Here is a 23563-nt window from a genome sequence, read left to right on the forward strand (position 1 = left end):
CTGGGCTGGACAGCTGGCAGTCAGGAATCAAATTTAGTCCCTTGCTCTTGGGTTAGCAAAAGCTGAAAGAGCTGTGAAAAAACCACCATATACCTTGAAGAAGTACTTCCCCCCTAAAACATCAGCTGCCTGAAGTGTCAAGGACTTTGAAAAGAAAGAAAAACTGGTCTAATTCACATTTCTCAGCAGAGGGTTGCTGCAGTGTGGTCTTTATAAAAATGGCACAGGAAGAACGACAAAAAATTCTCTCTTCCCCAAATAACTGAGCAAATTTAAAATAGTTAATCCTGGAAACATTCTCAAAAGATTAGCCATGGCTCAACTAACTTTAACGATGATAATTTTTAATTTAATTTAAAGTTGAATATCCTTGTGCAATAATGGCAGAGATGAAGGACTATTAGGGAATAATCTTGTTTACGGATCAGTGAACTCAGAAAATTGCCAAGGCACTGTGAAACATATTCCTTATTCACACCTCATAATTAACTGAGTGTTCTGCTGCAATATTAAAGTCATCTTCCTTATGAAAGAGCTGCTCATTTGGGCTGGTAGGCCACTGAGGGAGTCTCATTCTGTTCTGGCATTTCCAAACTCCCAGGAAAAAGCACCTTCAATCCATAAAAACTCCAGACTCCCAAAGAGTAAGGGAAGGCAGAGAAAGCCTTTGGTCCACGACAAAAGCGGCTTGTGCAGAGAAAAAATCCACTTCTCTCCTTCCTTAGTGCCACCTGGGAGCATTTCTCTTCTAAAGGCAACTGAAAGAAGAAAATACAGTTCTCTTAATTAATTCACATTGAAAGGCACTTTTGATGGAGTCAAGAGGCCAAATCAGATCAAAGTAAATAATGCCACAAACAGCGACATGAAAGCCATGGGACAGCAGCTCTCATGGCTTGCACTGTCTAGATCTCAGCACTCAAAAGCAACAAATGCTGAAGCTTCAGCTTCCAGGAAAGCAGAGCATGATAGGGGGCTCTATCCTATCAGCAAATTTTAAAAAAGAAATTGTCAATTTACTGGGAGGAAGAATTTTGTTGAGGTAGATCTGCTTAAGATTCAGGAAATCCTGGATTAAGTCTCTGCTTTAAGTCAGGTCTTATGTTTGTGAATTTGGGCAAATGCTCAAACTTTCTGCCCTTCGTTTTAGAGAGGAAATGCTTCTCCCTGAGTGATAGAGCATAGACACGAGGGGATTCTGCCCTTCTACTCAGCCCACAAGCCCTGCCCAAGGCTTCTTTGAGATATTACTGATCCCCAAAGAGCAGTTAAGAAGAGAAGGATACATTGTAAACCCACATCTAGGTAACTGAGATCCAGATACAGCAACTACAAACTTCCATGGTGTCATCTCTGGCCCCAAAATCAGCCTGGCTCATCTCAGCTTAGTTCAGCATCTCCCTGCAGCCCTTCCCTTGTAATGGGGAACAGGCCAGGCAGATGCAGCCAAAGCCAGTACACACAATAGAAAACACAGTAATAAAATATACTCACATTTTTCCATTCTGATTTTTACTGTACACATTACCTAAACAGACTCCAATCAAAACAAAATAATAAACAACAAATTAAAAAGTAATGCCATAAATCAGCACAAAAATAATGCAGGTTGTGAAAAACAGAAGTAATAAGGCAATGAATAAAAATCCAAGTCCCAGCATCTGGAGTACTGCATGATATTCTGAGACCTTCCCTTCCTCTGCCCATTTCCCAAAGGATCTAATAGAGATCAAAGAGGTACAGGAAAGGGTAATAAGGCTCATCAGACACATGGAATGGTGTCTGCGTGAGGAGAGAATCAAGAGAACAGGGCTCTCCACCCTGGGAAGGGAGCACACACACACAGGTACTATAAAATTATGAAGGGCCTGAGGAAGGGAACCAGCAAAATTACTTTCTACTTCTTATCACACAAAGTCAAAGGGCTCCCAGTGAAATTATCAGGTTTCAAGCAAACAAAAAGATTCCTTTATATGGTGTGTAATTAAAACCACAGAACTCGCAGCAACAAGAGGCCCTCAAAGTCAGAGGAGAGAAGGGTTCTAAAAAGGAAATTAGGCAACTCCACAGAGGACAGGTCCATGGAGAGTCTTAAACACAGTGCTCCAGATACAGCATCCAGATCCATGGACTCTAAATCAATGCCTGGCACACGTTCAGCAGCCATAGAAAGGAAAGATAACCCTGTCCTGGCCCCACTCCCATTCTTCTCTTCTCTGTAATCACCCAGTAATGACCATGGTGAGAACACAGAGCTAGATGGATCCCTGGTTTGATATGGTGTTCCCACAGTGTTCCTCTATTATGTTAAATATACTAATAGGAGTTCAACAGACAAATCCGAACTTAAAGTAAAACAAATTCTTTGTTGGGTTGGTTTTTTTCCCTTGAAGAAGCATCATGCAAAAATTCCTCTATTTACATTAATGCACAGCACTAGACCAAATGCACAAACAAATGCCCTCAGGCTGGAAAGCTATCCATCATCTCCAATGAATGAAGGAATTTCATTTTCCATAGTGAGTAATTCCATGATGGAGATACCACTCGGGACCACAGGCAGGGTCATGACAGTGAATCCACAGTGTGCCAGCCAAGATCAGCAAAGGAATGCTGATCATAGCAGACTGATTGGAAAGACCAGCATTAGCATTAGACATTTAGACCACAGACCAGGTGACAGCTTTCTAAAATTCCTGATGCTTTTACCAAAAACATCTGTATAGTAAGCAATTCATCTGCTGAAATGAATGCTTGACATAATTAACAGTGGAGAGAACAGGGGACAAGAGGGAGAACAACACCAAATTAACTTCCAACTTTTACAGATAACTCACAGCTGCAGTGATAGAAGGTGCTGTCATGAGATTACGCAGAGATTATGGTAAATGTAATTAAATCAGCTAATACCAAAATATTCCAAGAGACCCCAAGGCCATCATTTTTACACCAGCTTGGTCTCTGCAGAAATTCCTAGCATGGCCTTGAAGGAAGTGTATGTGTAACAGTGGTGTATGAGGGGATAAAGCTGTGTTTTATGGAAGGACATAAAGGTAATGTTCCATCTCCCTTCCATCTCTAACTGATAATTACTCTTTCCCTGAATTTTATTGTGAACAATCAGTGGAAAAGTTTCTTGTCAAGCTTCTCCTGCTAATTTTCCTCTTTGGAAGAACACCCAGAGGGTTTGTTGGCGTCTTTCACAGATTAAATGGAACAGTACTTTATTCCATACTTTCTATACTAGTACAACCAAAGTAATATTTTTATGTTTAATATCTCCTTATGCCAGAGCTGATTTGCAAAACCAAGGGATTTCACAGGTCACAAAAGGAGGGATTTGAGCAGACTTCAGCCCCCAGCCTGAGCAGAGGATCTACAGCAAACATGCTGCCAACCAAAGCTTTAAACAGAGGGAACAACTGCATTACCCACATGGCAAAAGAATGATAACTCCTTAAGACAACCTAACTTTTAGAAAGGAGGTGAAAAAAATAGAAATCAAAACAACCACCACAGCATATTTCAGTAGAAAATTATCATTTAAACCACTCCATGATCAGCTGTGGCAGGCAATGAGAACTCATAAGGCAAAGCAGGGTGCCACCAGATGCTGTGAGACCTGTCAGACCTGGAAAGCAAACACTCAACAGCAGCATTCCAACAGCCCAAGCACAAACCTCGCCTTTCTCAGCTTACTTTGGCCAATATCTGAATTTTAACACGGATGTTTGGGAATGTGGAATGCATTTTACAGGAGTCCCTTCTGCACTGCAGTTTCCTGGATATTCACATTCTGGAAATTGCTTAAAAGAATAGAAACAGAAAATCTGCATTTCAAAGATCAAGAGAGAAAAGTGTGTTCCAGCCTTTCCAAGCCAAGTAGAAGATTAAGGTTTCTAATGCACTCGTTGGAAAAGAATATTGGGATAACTGCATTAGAAATGTGAAAGAGGATTTAATACTTTACTTTAGATTAAGTTGAAGATTAAGTTTCTAGTCAGGGAAGAATCTGTTCATCTTGGAAAGCATACAGGGAGGATGGGAGAAGCATTACACATGCTAGCAGATTTTTTTTTTAGACTTTTTAACCAAATATTAAATCTCAACAGCTACTTCATGTTAAAAAAAATCAAAGTAACCCTTATCACACAACCAAAACCATCCACCTAAAATTGCACTTGATGAGACTGGTGTCCTTATTTTGAGCAAATGATTGCTTGTATGAGCCTGTGAACACTTAAAGCCAAATAATTTAGTCCTGAGAGTCTGCTGTCCCTCTCTTAATACATGCTGTGATTACCAGGCTCACAGAGGAAACACGGACCAGCTTGGAAAGCATCAGTCGTTAATGAGGTAGGTAGGTACAGCTGAGTCCTTTACTCCTGAGAACAGCCTAGAAGTTTCCAAAAAGATGTCCAAAAATATGCCTGGAAGTCAAAGTGTAAGAGAGAAACTGTTCAATTAGATTTGCTATCCTGGGAAATACCTGCAATAATCTCGGTATCATCCATCTTCAGGTGTTGTTGTTGGGTATTTTTTATTTCCTGGGTGACTGAAATACTGCTCTGTGCCAAACTAACCCAGATTTACTGCAAGGAAAATGACCTTGCAAGCCATTAGGGTTTGCTCCTGTTTCTCAGCTGCTGTTAATTCTTTGACAGTGGTTTACAGGGCTTTCAGAGAAAGCCAATGGACACGGGCACGCTGCTGCTCCAAACGCTGCTTTAATGAGACTGCCAGGAACTGTGAATAGAAAGGCAGTCCTGTGAAGCAAAGGGAATGAACAGAGACTCCTGTGAGTCAGCTCTGGGACACACAGGCTGCACCTACAAATTGGGGATTTCCAATTAGCAACACGGGGAACAGAAGAGGCTGATGTACAATGAAGTGACTGCAACTGCAGGGCTTAAACGCAATTCCCGTTAATGAGAGAGAGAAACCTTCTCCCTCTGCACACGAATGAATAAGCCATCAGCATCTTTCAGAAGATGGGGGAAAAAGAAACCCAAAACCAGTCATTAACGTCTCCTCCTGATTCTTGTTTTGCACAGCACCATTCTTTGTCCCAGGCACAGTTTCCACAAAAATGGATTGTCATGAACTAAATCAAAGTCTAAAGAATCTTTAAAAGACTAAATAATCTTCTCTAGAGAGAAAAAAACCCCAAACAAGCTAGAACATGTTAAGTCATCATCAGCTAAGAAAAGTAACATCAGACTCAGTCTCGTCCCTTTTTTCTGACATTCAATGTACATGAAGGCAAACTACTTCAGTTTATTTGCTGCTTACTGAAATGAACTGGGCCTCTTGGTACTGTCAATATAAGTAGTCCAGGAGAAATTATTTACTTTCCTCTTCCTTCTAGGAAGTACTTAAAAAGAGGGAGAGAGGTGTTTTTCTGCACTGCAAGAAAAGTGCTATCCAGAACAGTGGCTGAAACCGATCCAACAAAGGGTGTCAAATTTAAAACCAACCCTCTTCTATTCAAACAACTGCATGCACAAGTGCCTACTTTTCCAGCCACAGGGAAGCCAAGAGTGAGATCAGCTGTGGCTCCATGCCACCCCAAGCACCAGAGCAGAGCAGGCTCCTGGCTCCTGCCTGGCTCTCCACGCTCCCTCCTCCTCAAACCCAGGCAGAGAGCACAGGGAAAACTCCCAAGTAAAAAAACAGTATATTAGCTATAGGGCAGAGGACAGCTGAACCCCCAAAGCTGGAGAGATGAGGTCAGAAAGAAACTGGGTTTGCAGCCCATAGAGCAGAAACCCACGCAGAGGGGAGGAGGGGGTAAGCAAAGAAAGTGAGTGCTGAAAGCTGAAATAATCCAGAGGGACCTCACCTCCATGCTGGGCAGAAGACTGAACTGGAGAAATGGGAGGAGTGGGGAGCACAGGGAGGACACAAGAGGCAGTACAAGGATACAAATCAGGGCCCCTGAATTGTCCTGGCAAGGACTTAGGGGACAGGAGTACAGGAGGGACCTTGGGAGTGAGACTAACACAGTAGCTCTTGAGGGAAGCAGCAAGATCCAAAAGGCAAAGCCAGAGGAGCAAAGACTGGCAGCAATTACACGGCTAAGGAAAAGCAAACAAGAGAAGAGATGAGGACAGGCTGCAGCAGGTGAGGCAGGGCAACCAGCTGGGGAGAGAGGAAGGAAAAGGCTGCCAGAAGAAGCTGCACATGCTGGGCTGAGTTCATTCCTCTCCGAGTCTGGAAGGGAACAGCATATCATCGTGCCTCCTCAGTCTGCAAACATCTAAAGGAAGAGGTCCCTCACCCCTCAAGACTGACTGCTACAGAGCACAGCCTACTGCTGCCTCCAGACAGTCTGCTTGCTCAACCAGCAGATGTCCATGAAGTAAATATAAAGGTGAATCCAACCCTTAACATCTATGTGGATCCATCCCTTAACATCCCACTACAAAATTTCTGGCTGTTCACTTTACTTGTTCTGAACAGTAAGGAAGTTACACACCCAGAAACTATGCCAAAAGTACTTTAGAAGATTGCAGACCTAAGTAACAAACTGCAAGGAAATAGCAGCACTTGGTAATGCGTACACAGAGGAATTACTGAGAAGTTGTAAATCTGTCTCAGAGCGGGACTTGAATAACATGAAGCAAATAGGGCATGGGGCAATGCTCTGGACCAAGAAAAAACAAAATATCAAACAGTTATTCATTAACTGATCCCCATCCATTCTGGGCAATGACTCGAGCAGGAATTGTGCAAAACAGAAAAAGCCATGTGATAGTGTAATTAAAGACTGTCTCAATAAAAACACAGGAGGAGGCCAAAATTAAAGCAGATCTTTCTTATCTGGCTAGTACATATTTTTGCAGCCCAATGAGGTCTAAACAAGTCTTTTTCTGCATTCATGCAACCTTAGTCATCACCATATCAAAGCAGTGCTGCTCTAACTTCAGTCTGCAAGCAATGAGTATAGTACTCAAACAGTACTTGAAGATTTCAAAAATTAAGACACATAGTGGCACAAGCACACCTAAGAGAGAATCCTTGGCTTTGTTTCTCTTTTGGGAGGGGGACAGAAGACAACCAGCACATCACACAAATGGAAGTAGAAAAGCAGCATGCATTACTGCGCCTCCTCTTCCAGCACGTGCCATGGGAACAGAGAGATGTAATTATTTCCCCAAGATTACACAAGGGTTCTCTGGAAGACAGTTTCAGGGCAGAGCATGTAAATCCTTGGCTGAATCCATGGCTGTAAGCACAGGGGCACCCACATCTCACATGTTTCCAGACTCTAGCAGAGCCTTCTGGTTGCCTCAGGTACCATCTGTGCATGACAATAAATATTGTCACTGACTGCAGGGGAATTCCTGGCCTTCAGAAAGAGTCACTCAGCATTTCCTACACAGACTCTACAGACACAGCAGCAGAGAGAGCTATTGCTCAAACTCACAATGGAAAAACCACCTTAAGAACTGAGTTCAGAGAAGAATAAACCGCAGGCCAAATCCACCTCTGCAATCCACCCCCCAGAGGCAGCCAAACTTCATTCATAACTTAAGCTCACTAAATAGCAAGAATGACAGAGCCTTAGCAAACCTGCTAGGAATTAAAACAACTTGCAACACCCCAGAAGCAGCATCCCACAGATCCCAGGATAGCAATGACACTTACCTAATCTGCCATCTTTCAGCACACACCGTGCCTCCCCAGGCCTTGGGACTCAGGGCCCTACTTGCCTTTTGGAGCAAACTTGTGTTGTCCTATTCTCAATTCAATTTTAAATATAAATTAAGGGGAAAAAAAATCAGCCTATAGCCAGTGACAATGCAGCACTTCCTTTCCTCTGTTTTCACACAGAGGCAATTCACACCAACCTTTGCTCAGAGCATCACAGACTAGGAGCTTGATCCTTTATTTGTAATATCTTGCAACCCTGAGGACATCACCAGTGAGAGAGGAAGGAAAAAGCCCGGGCTGGCTCTACTGCTTAATGCTCCAGATTGCTCATTTTGCTTCCCTAAAGAAGAAAAGCATTTTGACTGCCAGGCTCCCAGATGTTGCAGTAAGGTAGAAAAATCATAAAGAAAGGCTTCATAAAAGCAAGCCTGTTCTCCTAACATCAATGGCTGGCCTTGTCATGCTCGCATTTTGCAAGTTCCCATGTGAAAGCAATTCTGGTGTGAGCAGTTCGTTAGCATAACAATCCACTCCTGGGTGAAAAACAACTTGCACCTGTATAAACTGGTTTTAGATAGAAAAATGACAAGTATCTCTCACAAACAACTCTTCCTGCACGTACACACGGAGAGTTTGAGTGACCAATCAATACAGGGTGACAAGTTGTTACACACCAAAAAGTAATTGGCAAGAAAGCTACTGAGCAATTGGAGTCACACACAAGGTCTGTAAAACTCTATAAAAAGGAGTTATGTGAATAAACAGGGGGCTTTTTTCCACCATGCAGGAAATGGAGTCCATGTGATTTATTCCCATACCCAGACCTTTTTCACCACAGACAATCCCAAACTGCCCAGGAATTTCTCCACCAGCTTTTGCACTGGTGTTTGCAAAGCCCTTTAACACTTCCTTGCTATTTTGCTGTTGCACGGTAAGGAACTTTCAGGCCAGAGACAAGTACCCAGGTTTCCTGCCTCATTTTAGTCAGGGGCAAACACTCAACATAAACAATAGTTACCTCCCTGCTGCTTTTCTCAGAGACACACGTTGCTTTTTGCTGCTGTGCTTTGCATTTGAAAGCGACCACCACTGACCTCCAGGGTGTGTAAGTGCCAACTAGGAACAACTCACCAAAATTTAAGGAAGTTGTACCAAAATTTAAGAAACTTGTACCCCATCTAACAGAAAGTGTTCTCCTCTCACTTTTATAACCCAGGCAGTTTCATACCCACACTTTCCTATCAAACACCCTCTAACAAATTGAAGAAAAGGTGAAGCTTGCACACATGAAAGGCCCCATCTGGGAAAGTGGTCACACTGTTCTGTCTTTATCAGTTACAAATCTAGAATGTAGCATTGCACCGTGTGGCATGGGGAAGGAACAGAAATTCAGCTGACACTTCTGCTTTTAGAACAGTAATTTCATGTTTAAGCAGAAATGTGCTATACCATCATATTAGTCAAAAAAGAAAAAATAATTAAAAATCATTGCTACACATGGATTGGAAATAGAAGGAGGCAGTGAGGAAAAGCCAAGCAATTGCTGCACAGTCCCACACTGTGTGTGCCAGTGCCTTCCCTCCACCTCTCCCTCTGCTCTTCCCTCATGCTGAAGGACAGCATCTGTTCCAGCTCAACCCCTGACCATGCACACTGCACAGGGACTCAGGGAAGATAGGTTATGACCTCAACATATTTCTCCTCATAGTCTGTCAAACTTAGGGCCAGCACAGACATCCCTGGATTGCACCACATTCTGCAGAGCATTTCCATCTTCCTCCCCTTGCTACTGTAAGAGGAAACAACAGTGCCGCCAGTTTAGTCATCAGATCCCATTTATCCCTGCTACAGCCTTTAGGATTTCATTGGATTTTGGATCAATGGGGTTTTGGGCCTGGTTCCCACAATGCTAATGAGTAGTGAGCTCCCACACTCTCTTTTGCACACACAACACAGATTTAAAAGTGATGCTGTTGGGCACAGCTCCAGGTACACCTGCCTTTTCTGTAACCTGGCAAAAAAATTAAAATAAAATACATAAATAAAAATAACCTACAAAAAACCACCATGCAACCATTCATACACATGGAAAATAGCAGCATTAATTCCAGTCTATGGTCCACTCCAAGGGAAGAGTCACCACCAGCAGACACAATAAAAACGAGCTTCTAGGACACCAAAGAGAAACAGAGACTTCAGTTTCAAAAGTATGCAAGCTGTTGTGGAGCCCTGTTTTTCAAGAAGCTTAGACTGCAGTCCCCAGCTATTTATACAGCTCAAACCCTTCAGAGTGACTAGGTGGCTTGGAGGTGTTCATGGGCTGGACCACATTTAGCAACACAGAGTGTGAGGCACATAGAACATGGCATAACCAAAACCAATTAGGAAAAGAAAAAAAGGTAAAAAAATAGATCCCAGTTTTCAGTGGCTTCAACAAATCATGAAAAAGAGAATGAGTGATGATTGCCATTGACAGTGATTTTCAACAGGACACATACCACACCAGAGTGAAAGCACTGAGGCCTTATCCCAAACACAAATACAAGCCTGACATTAAAGTTCTGTCCTTCCCCATTTATATCATATGGAAATGCACATACACTCACAAGCTTCCTTCAGGTTTTAAAACTCAGGCAGATGGATCAAACCCACAGGAGATTCTAGTTACCTCATCTCAGTAGCATATGCCAGCATTCCCCAAAATTGCAATAAATTGTGGTGATAAAACCTACAACTTCCTCCAGACTAACTAATTCCTTACTCCTAAAGGCAACTGGGACTGCAACCCACATATTCACTGGATAGCTGAAGATAAGAGCAAGTGACAATAAAGAACAAAAATATCTCTGCACCAAGAATTTACATAACTAGCTCCAGTTACTGCTAATTAGACCAATTCCCTTAATTCCTCCATTACATCTTCCTGCATTTTTCAGCTCTAGTAAGAAGAGGTATAATAAATTATTATTAAATAGAAACCTACTTGATCACATTACAAGTATTTAAGAGTACAGATTAGTGCCCTACTACTTTATTCTAATTAAAACCTTACAACTAGTAACCTGGTAGACTAAATAAGATACCTGAAGCTACTTCACTGTGCCAAGTCTGTCCACCAATTTTGGAGCTTCTCAAATATTTAAAGCTTTTCCCCCCCCATCCTTTTGCTATGCAAGAAGACCTACACAAGTCAGACAAATGTGAATTACAAGGAAAAATTGCGTAATGAATCTTACAGATTCAACAGCAACTTCATCTTCTCTTTCTTTTTTCTTCTATAGCAAGAGTTGTTTTCTTTTTTAATACGGAATATATTTTAATAGAGAAATTGTCTTGGGTTCTTCCTGCTTCATGTCATATAACATGTCAGCAGCACAACTCTCACAGGCACGCGTCCCTCTCAGCCACTGGGACCGAGCCAGCTCCACTTTGGGCATCCCACAGCCAACTCTCACACAGCAAGCCATTGCAAGTGTGTTGTACACAGTCAGTCACTTGAGAAGAGAGCAGCTGAGCAGCTCACAGCACCATGAGAGCCCCTTTTCAAACAGAGAGCAGCTATGTACACGCAGGGCTTGGTTTGCCATGTGCAGAAATCCTTCACAACACTTGAAGAGGCAGCTGCCAAAAAGCAAATGCCAATTGGCAGCGTGGAGGAGCTCGCTCTGGAGCCATCCCACGTGCACAGGCTCTCCAACTCAGCTTCTGCAGCCTCCCCTGAAGAGGCTGGGAGGCGAGAGGCTTTCCCTTTGTGTAAGAAAGGGATGTTCCCAAAAGCAGGGGCAGAGGGAGGGTGTCTGGGAAAAAAGTACAAAGCAAAGGAGGGGAGAAAGGAGCAGTACAAAGGAAACAGGAGTGAAAGAAACAAGGAACAAGATAATGGAACAAGGCAGAAGAAGTTTTTTATATTAAGACAGAAGATGTTTTTTATATTAACCTCCTGTCCCCTGTTGTGGTCATCAGTTTCTCCCTAGTAGCAAGCACCACAACAAGAGGAAATGGGCTCAAGACGTGCCAGGGAAGTTTAAAGTTAGATATCAGGAACATTTTCTTCACTGAAAGGGTTGTCAACAACAGACTGGCCAGGGAAGCAGTGGAGTCACCATCACTGAAGGTATTTAAAAGATGTGCAGATGTGGCATTAGGGACATGGTTTAGCAGCAGGTTTGGCAGTGCTGAGGTAATGGTTGGACTTGATAATCTTAGACATCTTTTCCAACCTATAAACAATTATATGATACTATCCATCAGGGAAAACAGAGACAAATACAAGGATCAAAGAGAACAAAAACACTAACATGTCCTCAGATATTGGTGGGATTCACATTCTCTGAACCTGAGAAGCAGCGAGAGAAGCAGAGAAAAGAATGATCAAAACAATTCTTGTCTCATTCACTGCTCCTGTGTTGTGCCAAAGTAGAATGCAATATGGAGATTGTTTACCCAAAGTGATGGTGTTTTGTTTCCTTGGCCTATCAGGGTGTTATAGATGGATAATGAGATGATTGGCTCTCACAATTTAAAGATAACTATTGTGTGACTATTAAGAAAAGCTTTAGTGATGTACAGTTATGTTATTGTAGTTTAGATGCCCTCTGTTCTCCCCACAGTTCCCTTTCCCCCCTGTACTGTTGCCATCAGACAGCCTGGGCTGTCTAGGACAGGTACAAAGAAGCTGCACAGGTGTCCCTGGCATGGGGCAGTGGGCAATGGAAAAGCTTGGTGCTTAGGGGGGCAGCATGGCAACACCTGACCTCCAATCCAGTTACAGAAAGCAGTTTCCACTGATAAATGGCAAAGAAGAGCTGGCTGACAGACTTTGGGAAGGGCCAGGGCTGGCTGATGCAACCCCAGGGGTAATGGGTTGCAGGGATGGACGCTCAAAGACTGAGCATCCATCTTGAAGATGAACTGGCCACGTGGTGTGCATGAGGGGCAGTTCCCAGCACTGCAACTTTTTCCTTATGTAGTCCTTTGTTGTATTTTTGTTAAGGTTTAATAAACCTTTTTAAATTTGCAAAGTGAGCAGTTGTCTCTCACAAGGGCCTAGTGCATGTGCAGACTGTCGGTCAGCAGTCACAGGATTCTGTGCAGTTGAATGCAGTTGGGTGCTTGGGCAGATTCAGTTTTACATGTAATGTAATATAGTGTAATATAGTAATATAGTATAATAAAGTAATTAATTAGCCTTCTTAGTGCAGCCTCAGCTGGGTTTCAGGGTATCCCCCATGGGCTGCTACAGGTCTGGATAGCGCAGTCCCGTTCAGCACAGCCTGAGTTCCCAAGCAGCTCCCAGCCACAGGCTACCTTAGCAAGTTTAGGTGATGTCAGATCTTTCGTGATCATCAACTCATTTGTGATTTCAGCTCTTTGCTTGCAAAGTGCCTTTGGCAGATGCAGGGGGAGAGAGGAGAAGGCTGTGTGAGGTTCCCCAGGGGTGTCTTTATTGAGATATTCTGTGAAGGTTCTCAGGGAGAGCTCTTCTGCCAAACTGGGCAAAAGCAGCTCTTTATATAGGGTACAGGGATTTTTTTAGGAATTGTCCAATAGTAAGGGTCAAAGGAAAGTGACCTATAGTCTTACAGAGAGATAAGCAAGGGTCTGGAGGCAGAAAAAGGGGCTTCCTAGGTCCAGTCATCATAACTCAGCATTTCCCATCTTAGTCTGCTGACCGCCAGGGAGGCCTTGCAGGCCCTGTGCCTGCCAAACCTTCTGATATCCACGAAGTCAGATGCATCATTTTCTCCCCATCGTTGGGGTTACTCTGATTTCCAATAGATATTTTCCTCCTTTCTCCCTTAACCCTCCTTCCACCTCCTCCCGGTAAAACAATTTCAGGATAAAAACAGCTAACACAAGGTGAGCAGAGCAGGAGTGGGCGGCAGTACCTGCGGATGGCCCAGATGGCCCTGCTGGGCACGGGCAGGCTGGGCTGCTCCCGGGGCACGGGTGGGTTGCAGGAGCTCCAGGCGCCGCGCTGGGCACAGCGCTGCTGCTGCTGCTGCTGCTGCTGCTGCTTCCCGTTCTCCCGGCCGGACAGCGGTGAGCCCCACGGAGCGGGCACGGGCGGCCGGGAGGGCCTCTGGGGAATGCCCCCGTTCCTCCTGAGAAAAGGCAGGAAAAGGAGGGAAAGGGGAAAGAAAAGGATGTGAGGATTTGTATTCTTGGCACTTGACTCATCAAAAGGTTGAACGCTGTGAAATCGGCACAATGCGGTATCAAAGTGTTAAAATGAGAGCAGGCTCCCGGTACTAAAGTGATTTCAGTATTTATGATAAGAAAAATTAAGGCCTAAAGCAGGGGGCCCAGGCTGAGCAGGAGCGCTCCTGTCGGGGATGCTGCAGTGCCGGCGCTGGGGCTGCTCAGCAGCGATGTCCTAGATGGAGCGGCACAAATTCAGGGGGTCAGATGCCCCTTTTTATCCTGTTTTTTGTCCCTTTGGACTGGTTTCTTTTTGGATCCTTCATTTGCATGAAGGTTTAAGGCGCTGGATTGGCCCATTACAGCTCTGTCCAGGCTGGCTCGTTTCACCTGGGGGTGCTGCACTTTACTGTATTGTGGTACGTTGGGTACTGTATTTCTTATAACTACCCTTTAAACCCCTTTTACAATATAACATCCAAACTAACAGGACATGTTTGACAATTATCAACTATTTTACTGCCACATACACATTTTATGAAAAATCCCTTCCTTAGGATTTTTCCTCCTGAGAAGCCTCAGGAACAAAATGTATACAATTATTATCTGCTGCTGTGGAATGCAACAGGTGCATCTGTGATTGGTCTCATGTGGTTGTTTCTAATTAATGGCCAATCACAGTCCAGCTGTCTCGGACTCTCTGTCAGTCACAAGATTTTATTATCATTCCATTCCACTCCTTTCCTTTCAAGCCTTCTGATGAAATCCTTTCTTCTATTCTTTTACTATTGTTTTAAAATAATAAGTCAGCTTTCTGAAACATGGAGGCAGATCCTCATCTCTTCTCTCGTCCTGAGACCCCTGTGAACACCACCACATTTTACAACAGTTTCTAACCCATTTTTAACAAAACTACAACAGACAACACTGTTTTAATCCATAAAAAAGCCTTTGTGTGCTGAGAGGACAGGATTTATTAGTTCCTTACTAGAGCTAGAGACCTGACAGCTAGAGAAGATGAGCACTCCTGTATCAAGCTGTTCTCTGGACCTCTGTTAAGATGGGAAGCACTGTGGTGTCACTCCTAATTTTTTGCTCCAGAAAACAAATGATGTTCCACCACTTTTAAACAGCAAACAAATCTGGAGAGGTTGGAAGAAGGAGCAGAGGAGTTTTCAGCAGCACATAGAAGGCTGTTTGTTTTCTGCTGCCCCTTAAAGTCAAATGCAGTCATAAAATCTTGAGCATCACAAAGAGATAACTGCACAGTACATGCAAGCAGAGGAGATACAAAAATACAGCACATCTGGACTAAAGAGCTTCACTCCTACAAGCTAAATAGTGCCACATCCGGGCAAGTGGCCACCACTGAAACAAAAAAAAATAGCTTGAAGAGACCCCCTGGAATGTGGGCCTATGGAAGGGGGAGACTGAGGAAAGGAGGGAGCAGGAAGGCACAGATTTTCCTGCAGTTAATTAACAGTGTTCCCTTTAGCCAGGCAGCTCCTGAAACAGCCTGTCAGGGTGTAAATACAAGTGTTAACAAGCAAGCTGGCTGTCAGCCCCCAGAAATCTCCCTGGCTCCTTGCCCACCAGTCACACCATTAGGAACTACTTATCCAGTGAAAAGAGAAGGAATCCCCTGCCAATCCATTGTACCTGCCTGCTGATTGCTAGTGCTGCCAGAGGGCAGGTCTGAAACTGGTCAGTCCCCATGAGGGCCTAGAGAAAGGGCCACAAAGGGAGGGAAGCCAGGATGCTCCTGAGAGTCCCCCTTCTCCTCCCTGCAGCTGCTGCTCTCATCTTGTGCCAGCTCTGTTCATTTAATTCACTGCAGAAACACAAATTCAGTGTCCTTTTTATAACCCAGATACACACAAGCTCATGGAGGGTGTGACAGGTTCCAGGGCTGGTGGGCAGCACCACTGGAAACACAAGAAATTATATGAGGAGCAAGAACTCCCATTCTCAGGAGCAGTGAGCTCGTACACTCACAGATCTGCACCAGGGATGTTCTGGAAGAAAAACGGATAAAAACCATATAGAATGGTTAATATAAAAATATTCTAATAAACCAAGACTTCTGAGTCTGAATGGAGATGGAAAACAGCATAGTTATTTGTGACACTAAGTGGGTGAGGGGTACAAACTTCAAAGTATTTAATTTTTCTCCAGTGACTTCTGAGAGCTGCTAATTATTCCAACCAGAATTGGATGGGTATTTTCCCTCTTTTTCCATTCTGAAAGGACAGAAAAAATATCAAACCTGGTTTTACTACTAAGCATCATATAACATTTCTAAACCCATGGCATTGTGACCGAATAATCAAGCAGACATTGTGAATGGAAGGAGTTAAACCAGAGAAACTTTAGGATGTTGATGCTTCAGTCAGAATTCCCACACTAAAAATAAATGTTAGCCTTGCCAGGGTGAATTCAGCATTTCAGGGATCAGTTCTTCACATCTGGTCGATTTACCCAACAAAAGTAATCAGGCAGCAAAAGGGTAACAAAAATTTTAAAATTTAAAAAAATTAAAAAAACCCACAAAACACAGAAGGCAATTGTGGGTCCCTCCAAATTTGTCAAATATCCATCTAATTCAGCAGGGCAAGTCCATCTCCCCCCAGTGCTGTATACCATAATAATACATATCTTAGACTAAGAGGTGAAAAGACCTGAAAAGCACCATAAGCATAACAAGTTACTTACAATTTGAGTCCACTGCAGGAGAGGGAAAAGAAGTCATAAACCAAGCACACACCAAACACAGTGACTCCAGTTTCTTTCACCAGCATTGCACACGTCCCAAGGAATAAACTAAGCAGCAAAAAGAATGGGGAGGCAGTGGGAGGGAAATGTTCCCCGACATAAAGCTGATCCACACTCCTGAAAAACAGAATTGACATTAAATATCTTAACTTTTCTGCTATTTTCGTGTTTACTACAGTCACACGAATACTGAGACACTTTTTCCTTAATGCCTTAAGATGGATGACACAAACATGTCAAGACATGAACAATCTAAAATGAATAAAGGCTTAGCCACAGGACAGGAAGGGAAGATGAAAATATGGGGAGCTGCTGCAATTCTTGGTGCACGAGAGGTGAAAAAAAGACAAGCAGAAAAAGAAAGAAGACTTGAAACAGTCAGGGGAAGGCAAAGTACAGGGAAGGCAGGAAAACACCTGCTTTCTGTCATGTGGAACACACATGCTTAATTCTCCTTCTGGGACAAAAAGCACTAGGCAAGCAAAAATCCCTCCATCCCACCCAGAGTCCCCTGAGTCAGAGAAGTGTCCTAATCACTAACAGACTGGGCAGCAAGCCCCTATCACATGGGAGAAGGCAGGAAAGAACTGAAAGCAAACAGGCAGATTCCTGTGGGGTCACTGTGCTTCACACCTTCTGAAGAAAACAGCACAGTGGGTTTGCAGCAGACAGCCCCAGAGGGATAGCAGCAGTTTTTCCCTGTGGCTGTGATGACATGGTGCTATTTCTGAATGCAAACAATGTTATTTCAAACTGCAAATAATGCAAAAGGTGCAGAAACCCCATCCAAGGCAGCTATTTCTGTATCTATACTTGTTCAGTTACAGTTTTAGAACACAGAGCAGCAAGCAGTGCCAAGTTTTCACCTGAAAAGGATGACTAATGGTCTAGACACACTCCTTAACTCTCTCAGACCAGGTGTTCCAGAGTCCCACAGGCACAGCATGCATTTGAAAGGCAGGCATGTGTCTGCCTGCTCTTCACTCTACACACAATTTGCCTTCCATTGAAAACATTTCTTTACCATTTTTACAAGCCCTCCTCTGTTGTATGGTCAGCAGCAATGTCAGTGAAGAGGGACTGTCAATGTTGACTCCTGGTTTAGTGGTTTTTTTGTTCTCATAAGCATCACCATGGCTGCAAGCAGGGGCCAGGACACTTCCATACAGCAGAGCTGTGGGAAGCACCTCTGCCAACAGCCATGAAACACTGACAGCTGCCTCTGGTCCCCTCCTCAGAATAAAGAATCTCATGATGTTACCACGTACCTATTATAGGAGAGAAAAGCCAACAGAAAGAGTAGACAGGCAAGGACATCTGCTCTGCCTACTATACCTGTTACCTGAAAGGAAATGAGACACACAGGTGTAAAAACACATTTTAAAAAGTAAAAACACTCAGTGACTGCCTCAATAATCCATGCTCAAAGCTACTATTTTTTGCTCTTTCAGTGTTATCCTCCCTCAGCATACCAAAATGTTATTTGGACAGTGTAGGGGCACAGACACAATTCATGAAAAATCCCTTCCTTAGGATTTTTTCTCCTGAGAAGCTGAGAGGTCCCAGGAACAATATGTAAACAATGATTATCTGCTGCTGTGGAATGCAACGGGTGGATCTGTGATTGGTCTCATGTGGTTGTTTCTAATTAATGGCCAGTCACAGTCCAGCTGGCTCAGACTCTCTGTCAGTCACAAGATTTTATTATCATTCCTTTTCTATTCCTTGCTAGCCTTTTGATGAAATCCTTTCTTCTATTCTTTTAGTATAGTTTTAATATAATATATATATCATAAAATAATAAATCAGCCTTCTGAAACATGGAGTCAACATTCTCATCTCTTCCCTCTTCGGGACCCCTGTGAACACCACCACACTGTAGGGTATGCTCAGTTTTGTCTGCTGCATTTCTAGCTTGGCAAAACAAATGAGTAAGCCAACAGTAAAGTCATTCCTTACTTAATAAAATATTAATTAAGCTATATAGAAAATGCCAATTTTAAGGATTTGCTTTAATTTTGTATAATAAGGCTTAGATGAGAAATGCATCCAACTCCCAGTGCTGAAATTTGTTAAAGAAAATTACTTACTATGTAAGCAACATTGGAATGAACTTTTATCACCAAAAAAGGATAGGATAGAATTTACAGAATTTATTCCTCCTGAACAATCTGAGTTTGCAAGAGTTTCTTCCTACAGATTAATGAACAAAATATTCTTATAAAAGAGGGAATACTGAAGAAGAATAGATAAACACTCTTTTTTACAGTTATTTCAATATTCTGTTTCACAAGGATCTAAAAATCACCCATAAAGCAAATAAAAGGCCCTTTGAAATCTCACCCATTTTGAGATGACATAATTAAGTTATATTCAGAGCTCTGGCATTTATTTTAACCTTTTAAAGTTCTGACCCAGACAAAAATAAATTCCAAGAGGGCCTCATCTAAAACCTCCCTTAAAATATAAATCTGTATTATCAAAAGGAGCCTAGCTGATTAGTTCACACAACACAGCACAGGGAGTAACTCCAAAGCTTGTGGCTTTTTGTTATTAAGGTAATCTCTCCTCAAAAGTTCTCAGCCACAGGAGCTGTTTCCCTCCCCCATTTACAAAGGCTTGGAATGAGAGCAGCCTGATGTCAGTGGTATCTCAGCTAATGAGAGCATTTCTTTTTTACAGTGTGGAGAGCTGGACATTACCTTTCCTTCTCCAAGACAGCAAGACTCCTTTTAGCTATAGGAGTGTCTGCTAGTGCTAACAGACTGCAGTTTTGGAATGATTACGTCTTTAAATGTTTCCTTGTAACAAACAGAAAGATTTCCAATATGAGCTGCTGTTCTTTAAACTTACGCTGGTGTTTGTGAACAACTTTTTTTCTGAAAAGGATTCTCCTAGCTTCTAATTGAAATAAATATAAATTAATCCATGGGTCACACCACCTCTGTCTGAGAGAGCTCCTGCAGAATACACAGCAATGCTGCCTTCACTTTTCCTCCCTAAAACCGATGGCTATAGGAGATGACTGAAGGCATGCAACAATATCCCAGCAGGAGAGCACAGCCTCACTGAGGTATTTGGTTTCAGAAAACTCCTGACTGTCCATTTATTCCCAGCAGGGCTGATTAGGACCACCATTTAGAATTCAGTTCCAGAGCACAAAGACTGCAAGTATGAATGCGCTTTTTTCTTAATGACTCCTACAAATTATTTTAAATAGAGTACATTCCCACCTTTGCTCCCCCACAGCAAAAAAATCACAAGTACAACATTCTGTACGACTCAGAGGTTTCCTTACCAAAAAAAAAAATTAGAATTTTGAAGAATGAATTTATTTTTGGGTTTGGTGGCACATACTTACAGCCTCGGTGTGAATGGGGTGCACAGCGAAGAAGAGCGCCGTGACAAAAGCAAGCCGACAGTCCTTGAACACAGCTTTGTCGCAAGTGTACATCAGCACAAGAGTCACCAGACAGTGTAAAATGACATTCACTGCGTGGAAATACAAGGGGTTCATGCCAGCCAGCAATATGTTTAACCTGTAAGGAAACAAAACAAAACCACTGCTAGATTTGGGAGATCTTCTAATAGCAAGGCAACATTCAAATACTCTAAATTATGCCTTTTGCCCCCTTTGCAGTCATCTAATGTTAGTGCTATTAACCTAATTACTGCAAACCGCTCTAAACTTTGGTTTATTTGATTAAAGAGAATCCATTTCCCCAATTTTTCTGTTATGTGGTTGTGTTTGGCAGCCTTTCTGACAGAGATGGGAGAGTGCTGTGCCCTCCCAGCAGAGTTTCCTGCAGTGAGACCACGCCTGTGCTTCCTTAGCAGCAAATCGCCCTGGCCAGCATCGTGGCACTCGTCCTGTCTCCCTGCTGGCACCTTCTGTGGTTCTGCTGGCCACGTGGCAGCTTTACAACATGCCTAGTTATTTTCTGCTCCAGAATAGATTCTTCTGCTCAGGAGCAGCCATGACAAGGATTTGGTAAGGTGCTGGAGCATCTGCTTAGCATAACAGGGGCATTTATTCCCATTTAACTTTCAAAACAGTGTCACACACTGAAGGTTAAGCCTTTATTTAAATGCTTTACTGGCATAAAGAAGCCTGTCTAATAGTCCACATCATTTTTATAAGGACATTGATAGCAAAGATAAGTTAGCTAACATCACCCTAGACTCAGTGAGACAATTAGGGTTCATTATTTGTGTCGATCATAAAAAAAAAATAAAATGTAACAAGCTGTTATGACATTTGTTTGACAGCATGTATTAATACATTCTTCTGGTTACTGTTTTTTACAGCCAGCTTGCTTAACAGCTGCTGACAAGCCTTGCCTAACACACAGTTGAAGATAATTCTCTTAAATATTAACAACATCTGTACATTTGGACAAATATATATATATATGTATCTACAAATATACACACATACACATGGTGCCTATCTAGGGAAGACTCCATATATGAACAAGGAATCTGGAAAGCTGTCTAACTAATGTTGAAGGATTTTTTTTTCCTAAACAAAAGACAAGATAACCAGTGAAAAGAAGACTCAATCTAAATATTTTACATGCAGTTGTAAATATGCTGTAGGGTCAATAATCCTTCCTGTTGTTACTAAAACACTCCAGGTCTCCCATGACAAGGATGATGTGACAGCAAGGCCACTGAGCTGTTGCTACTATAAAAAAACACCTTAGGTGTTTGTGTGAGACAGAGGAGGTGTGAAGAGGTCTGTGAGAGCCAGACAACTTTTTTTTTTTTTTTTTATAAATAACTCTCTACATTTCTTATTCATAAGCAAGGAAGTGCTAGCTGTCCTGGGTCCAATTTTCCAGGCCAATCCAATTTTACCAGACCAAGAGTCTCACTTGTGCATTCCTGCTGTGCTGCTACTGGAGTGTTTGTGGAGGCAACAGATGAAACCCAGAGAGTTTGTGAAAAAGTGAGATTTTGGCATGACTTGACCTTTCCCTTTGAAGTATGGGTTGATGCAGTTACATTTTGACAAGACATCAGTCTGTGTGATTCAAGAATACACAAAGAGTTTGGAGGTTTTTCTTTTTTTATCCCATTTCTCCTGCAAGCCACTTCAGGGCAGCAACATCCATCACTTTCCCTTATTTCTACCAGCACTGAATGACAAACCACAACAAATGGCAGTAACACACACCCAGCCAGAGCTTCAGCTGCAAATACACTGCAGCAGCAGCAGGAGTCCCCAGGCCAGAATCTTGTTTTCAGCACAGGGCTGAGGGGGACAAGGGGCAGCACGAGGCCACTAAAGGAACCACAGCTCAATCCAAGGCACCTGCAGATGTGCACAATGACAGGGACCCTCTGCAGGAGACATTCTTTACTCAAATGAATCACTTCTGGTTCTATATCCACTGAAGCAGAGTCCAATGGTCCCCCTCAAATGCCAAAGTGTGATCTGGGAACCTGATTTCTGGAGAAAGCAGATGCAGGCAGGTGAGGACAAGTGCTCAGGATATCAGGTGATATGAACCCATGCACCAAAAGGGGAGAAATTCTCATTTAGTTGGCCAAGTTGTGAGAACCAATCACTAAACTCATGACAAGTGGCAACACTCTTGAAAAATCTATCATCATTCTCAATGGATCATATCTGGTCACTTCCCATCCTGCAAAACAGGTCTGCTGGCAGGAGAGGCAGAACTTTACAGGTAAAGGATCTTCCTACCCCTATCAGGTTCCCCTATCCCAAAGGTGGGGTGAGTCCTTCACACCCCTTCTTAGGGTGAACATCAAGTCAATGAGGCTTGTAAGCTGTGAGTTACCTGATGTAAATTATTGAGAACAGCTCTGCAAAAGCATCAGCCTCGCAGCCTGGCTGCTCCCCTGAGTGTTCTTTAAATAAATAAAAAACAACAGAACAAAATACAAACATAATACCATGCTGTTCAGGTAACTCTTCCACTAAACAGCAAAATCAGCCTGCAAGTGTGTTTTAAATACCATCTTTGGTGGTCCATGAACACTAAACATGAGTGTGTGCAGGTGCTATATTCACACCAGTGCTTTTTGCTGCTAAAGCTCTTTGTCATAAGAAATTAGGCCACATGGCAATGAAGGAAACATTCTTCAGTCCTGAAACAATCCCAGCAGAACGATGTTGAAATGTTAGCAGTGGTTAAATTTATTGTATGTCAAAAATCTGGGTCTTCAAACAACTCTAATCCAAGTCACAAGAATTCTGCAAAGCTGCCCAGCTCACACAGCCATGGGGGAAAAAAGGCAGCCTGCTATGGAATGCCAAATTTGCTCCTCTGCAGGGGAACTGGGGAGCAACTTCTGGGCAAGGGAGACAAGAAGGGGATGGGTAAATAAAAAATTACTTCTCCCCTCTTAATCTTTAATATCCTAACAGAGAGAGCCAGTCTTGTTTACTGGCAGCAGCATGCAGCAATTATACACAGCAGACTCTTCAGCAAACAAAGGAAGTAAAACAGAGATATGAATCTCAAAATTAAGGAAGAAGTGGTCTTTCTCCAACATAATGTTCATAAACAGAAGTTCTAGCAAGCAAAAACGGTGCTACACTGGAGGGAGGTGGTGCTGTCCATGTACTTCCATACTTACACCACCCCAAAAATGGGGAAAATGGTATCATGGAGCCATTTCTGTATGAAGATCATAACCTTTGCCTGAGCTGCAGCACAACTTGTAAGACACATCCTATAAAGAGATTCCACCCTGCACTGAAAGCGGGTATTACTTTGCATAAACTTTGCCATATTTAACACACAATTTGAACAGGAAAAGATCATCACCGGAAACTTAATCCATCCTTATGTACTAAATTAATTGATATAAATCTGCATGTGAGCCTTCCTTACAAAAACTGTGGGGGTTTTATGAGGTATGTGATGCTGTGAGACTTCCCATTAAGTGTTGCTTCCACATCTTGTGGCCTTGGTAGAGCACACAGTGAGGAGTGGAGGTGCTCTGGGCTGTGTGAACAGGC

The 23563-nt window shown here is 42.8% G+C and overlaps 1 protein-coding gene across 1 annotated transcript in view; it reads right to left on the reverse strand.

Annotated features, from left to right (window-relative positions):
- TMTC1 (transmembrane O-mannosyltransferase targeting cadherins 1) overlaps positions 1–23563 on the reverse strand; it is a 141507-nt gene that overhangs the window by 109185 nt on the left and 8759 nt on the right. The window contains exons 2-5 of the mRNA XM_030959317.1: positions 19931–20108; positions 17838–17911; positions 16510–16686; positions 13545–13760 (exon numbers count right to left, since the gene is read on the reverse strand). Of these exons, the coding sequence (XP_030815177.1) occupies positions 13545–13760; positions 16510–16686; positions 17838–17911; positions 19931–20108 (645 nt within the window). The remainder of the gene's footprint in view (positions 1–13544; positions 13761–16509; positions 16687–17837; positions 17912–19930; positions 20109–23563) is intronic.

This window comes from Camarhynchus parvulus, chromosome 1A (assembly GCF_901933205.1).
Source record: "Camarhynchus parvulus chromosome 1A, STF_HiC, whole genome shotgun sequence".
Taxonomy (NCBI): domain Eukaryota; kingdom Metazoa; phylum Chordata; class Aves; order Passeriformes; family Thraupidae; genus Camarhynchus; species Camarhynchus parvulus.